General features: G+C 58.8%; 1 protein-coding gene across 1 annotated transcript in view; it reads right to left on the reverse strand.

The window, feature by feature from the left end:
- LOC104520601 (1-phosphatidylinositol 4,5-bisphosphate phosphodiesterase delta-4-like) overlaps positions 1–3,725 on the reverse strand; it is a 7,312-nt gene extending 3,587 nt beyond the window's left edge. Inside the window, 8 exon segments of the mRNA XM_029083577.1 lie at positions 257–329; positions 331–363; positions 675–876; positions 1,299–1,530; positions 2,053–2,182; positions 2,424–2,652; positions 3,195–3,353; positions 3,701–3,725. Coding sequence (XP_028939410.1) covers positions 257–329; positions 331–363; positions 675–876; positions 1,299–1,530; positions 2,053–2,182; positions 2,424–2,652; positions 3,195–3,353; positions 3,701–3,725 — 1,083 coding nt within the window.
- Between the last annotated feature and the right edge of the window lie 58 nt (positions 3,726–3,783).

The raw sequence follows: 3,783 nt of genomic DNA on the forward strand, positions 1-3,783 counted from the left end.
ATCAGACCATGCCTGCATGAGCCCCTGGCACGGCATGGCACAGAGCTGTGGGTCAGACCCCCCAGTGCTGTCCTCTGAGAAGGACACAGACACCCTCCTCACCCGTGGTGGGGTCAGACCTGCTGCAGCACCACGAGTGTGAGCCCCAGCACTGCTCCCCCTCCAGAGACCCAGCACTGCCCCAAATCGCAGCATCGATCCCCCCACACCCGCTGAGGGCCACCCAACACCCAGCACCCAGGGAAGGGTGTCCTACCTTGAAGGCGTACTTCCCCAGGGTGCTCACCACCTCCCGGAAGGGGATCTTGGAGGTGAAGGTGTGGCCAAAAAACCTCCAGGCAGCGGCAGCCCCGTTTCAGAGCCCTGTGGGTGAGTGGTCACCCCTGGGACCCCGTGCCCAGCCAGGACACCAGCCCCCTGCCCTCCCCTCTGCCTGTGGGTGTCACCTCTGCAGGGAAAAAACCAAGGGTGGAGATGCTGCTGCATGCAGAGCAGGAAGAGCTGGGCTCAGTGTCCCCAAAATGGACCTCCTTGCTGCACATCACATGGCCACAGCAGTGCTGGACCATGGAGGAGGCAAAGGACCTTCTGGATTTGCCCCATGGAGCTGCCCAAGGCACAGCACTGGGGCAGGAGGATGCTGAGGGGCAGCTGGGAGGGAGCAGCCCCTTTACCTGATGTAGCCCTCGATGCTGCTCTGGCCCCGGATCTGGTCCTCTATCAGGTAGGTGTTGTGGGAGGAGGAGATGAAGTAGTGGCAGAGCGGCTGGGTCATGTCCTGCCACAGCGCCCGGTGCTGGGGGTTGAAGATGGAGCCCTCCGGGGAGCAGAGGTACATGAGGAACCCATCGGCGCTCAGCACATGGCGAGCCCGGGCTGCAGGCAGAAGGGGAAGCTCAGCGACAGATGGGGACCCGGTGGGTACAGGATGGGGACAAACGGGGCTGCTGGTGGCTCCCAGCATCCCTGACCCGGTGGGCACAGCTGCTGCCAGAGGCTGGGGCAAAGGGAGAGATGCTGCAGGGCAGCAGCCTTGGGAAAGGTGGACAGAAGACCCCAAAGCTGGAGCTTGTACCTCATGGCTGGGCAACACTCTCCACCCACCACTGGTCAACACTCTACACCAACATGGCCCAGGGGATTGCCCAAAAAAAAAGGGAACTGCACCCAGATCGCACCATCCCCTGTGCCCACCTGCAGCAGGATGGGGCTGGGGGTGCCCCCGCTGTGGGTCTGTGGGTCTCACCTCCCTCCTTGCCCCTATACAGAGCACAGCTGATGTCTGAGCTGGCTCTCACCTGTCTCTGATGGCTCATACTTGTCGATGAGCTCCATAGCAAGTTCCTCAGTGCCCTCGATCTCCAGCTGCTCCTGCCGCAGGAAATCCACCAGCTCCAGCAGTGTCAGCTTCTTCCCATCCTCAGAGAAGTCCTGGAAGAGGCTCAGCACCTCCTCACGCTGCGTCAGGGACTTGTAGAAGAGCACGAACTCCTCCCCTTCCAGTGTCCCTGAGTCTGACTTGTCAGCAGCCTACAAGGGAGCTCACTCAGCACCCAGCTGGGGCAAAACAGGGTGGCCCAGCCTCCCCATGGGGCGGTGGGGGGATTTGCCCACCCTCAGCAGAGCGCACAGAGACTCCACACCAGCGGCAGTGGTAGGCATCAATCAATGCATGGGTGGATGGATGGGTGATTGGCAGATGGAGGGCTGGTTGGGTGGACAGATAGATGGACGGGTCCACGGATGGAGAGATGACAAATAGGTGCAGGGAGGGATGGATGGATGGATGGATGGATGGATGGATGGATGGATGGACAGACAGCTGACTGGCTGGACAAATGACTGGGAAGGAGGAACAGTTGCCTTGGCTGGTTGGGTTGACAGATAAATGAACAAATGGATGTTTGTCTGGGTAAATAGGTAGTTGGGTGAACAAATAAATGGATGGATGGGTGGACAGAAGAAAGTGACTGCATCCTTCTGCAGGGAGGGGTTGTGCAGCTTGTTCCAGCCCCTCCCCAGTCCCTCCAGGCCCTCAGGTGCGATGCTTACCTGGAAGAGCCGCAGGGCATGATCCTCATTCATGTCCACATTCATCATCTTGAGGAGACGCTGCACCTCCTTGAAGTTCATGCGCCCATCCTTATTCTTGTCAGCCTTTTGGAACCAGTCACGAATCCATGTGCAAGAAACCAGGGCAGAGGTTAAGGGAAAGGACCTTGGCTAAGAGAGACAGAGCTGGGGAGCATCAGAAGGCCTCTTTGACTTTTTCTGTGGGCTCTCCCTGCCCTGATGCAGGTGGTGAGACCCAGAAGAGCTAAGCATATGCTGGGCTAAGGCTGGAGATGTAGGGTCTGGGGCATGGCAGGAGATGGGGGAAGGACTGGGTGTGGAGGGCAGACTAGTGCCTGCAGGAAGGATATTGGTCTATCTTCTCCCTTTGGTCCATGCTGGTGGCCACCTCAATGAGCTGGCGCAGGCCCTGGACCCAGCACTGTGCCTCCTCTGCTGAGCCAGCAATGAGGTCCAGGTTGCCCCGGCGGCCATAGAAGACAATGGTGAAGCAACGCTCAGGAGGGAACTCCTCGGCCAGGCTCTGCAGCACCTCCGACTGATGCCCTTCTCGCACTGTTTCCACATCACTGATAGAGACTGGGGCAGAGGAAAGGGAGATCTGTCTGTGGGGGACAATGACCAGAGGGCAAGGGGCACCAGCCACAGACATCTGTCCTTCCAGCCATCCCCACTTCCATGTATCCATCCATCAATCTGTACACCCATGGAGCCACCCATCCATCCATCCATCCATCCACCCATCCATCCATCCATCCATCCACCCACATACCCATGGAGCTACTTATCTATCCATCCATCCACCCATCCATCTGCCCACTGAGCTACTCATCCACCTCCACCTCTGTTTGTCTGCCTACACTTCTGCTGGCCTGACAGAGCTTCCACTTGTATCAGCTGCAATTTCTACTCAGCCCTTGTGACCCATGAGTCCTGTTGGGGGCAGAATGCTTCATGCAGAGTTGTGGGTGAGAAGAGACCACTCATGCACACAGAGTTTCTCTTGAATGCCCCAGCAAGGTTTGCAAGCACGGCTCCAAGAACCTCCATACAGTCAAACTCCTGTTCACTCTGAACCCTACTGATGGCCCCATGGACAACACACAGCAGCCGGTACTCACAAGCAGACTCAATTTTGCCTGTCCTCTTGGATTGGTACCAGATGGTCATGCAGTCATCCTGCAGCTTGAAGTAACGCTGCTTCTTCCAGCTCTTGGACTTGACTTTGCGCATCAGCGTCCCTTGCTGCATCTGCTCCAGCGTGTCTGTGAGCTGGATGCCTGAGGGTAGCACGGGCTGCATCACTGAGGGTGGGAGTATCCGGGCACTGTGCCCCGCTACCTTGCTCCCTCCCAGCCCTGGGACCCCACACGGTCCCCAGTCCCTCGATTTGGAATGGAGGAGGGATGGACCCCAAATAAACTCCCTTCACCACAAAAGGGGCAGGAGGTAATTCCCCATCAACCCTTCCCAACCCCCCTCAGCGCTGCCAAGCCCAGATCCCAGCAGGCACGGTGGAGCAGGGGTGCTCACGAGCGTGGCAAGGTGAGCTCAACCCACAGGGCAGATTTGTCCTGGTGATGTCCCAGCGCTCTGCCCCGCACCTCCCCTCTGCCGGGGCACTCACGGGCATTGTGCAGCAGCGATGCCATGGCTCTGCCTCCTCCACGCCGGTGGTCTCTGGGGAGGGAAGAGAGAGAGCAGCTGGGG

This window comes from Antrostomus carolinensis, unplaced genomic scaffold, assembly GCF_000700745.2.
Source record: "Antrostomus carolinensis isolate BGI_N321 unplaced genomic scaffold, ASM70074v2 scaffold29742, whole genome shotgun sequence".
NCBI lineage: Eukaryota > Metazoa > Chordata > Aves > Caprimulgiformes > Caprimulgidae > Antrostomus > Antrostomus carolinensis.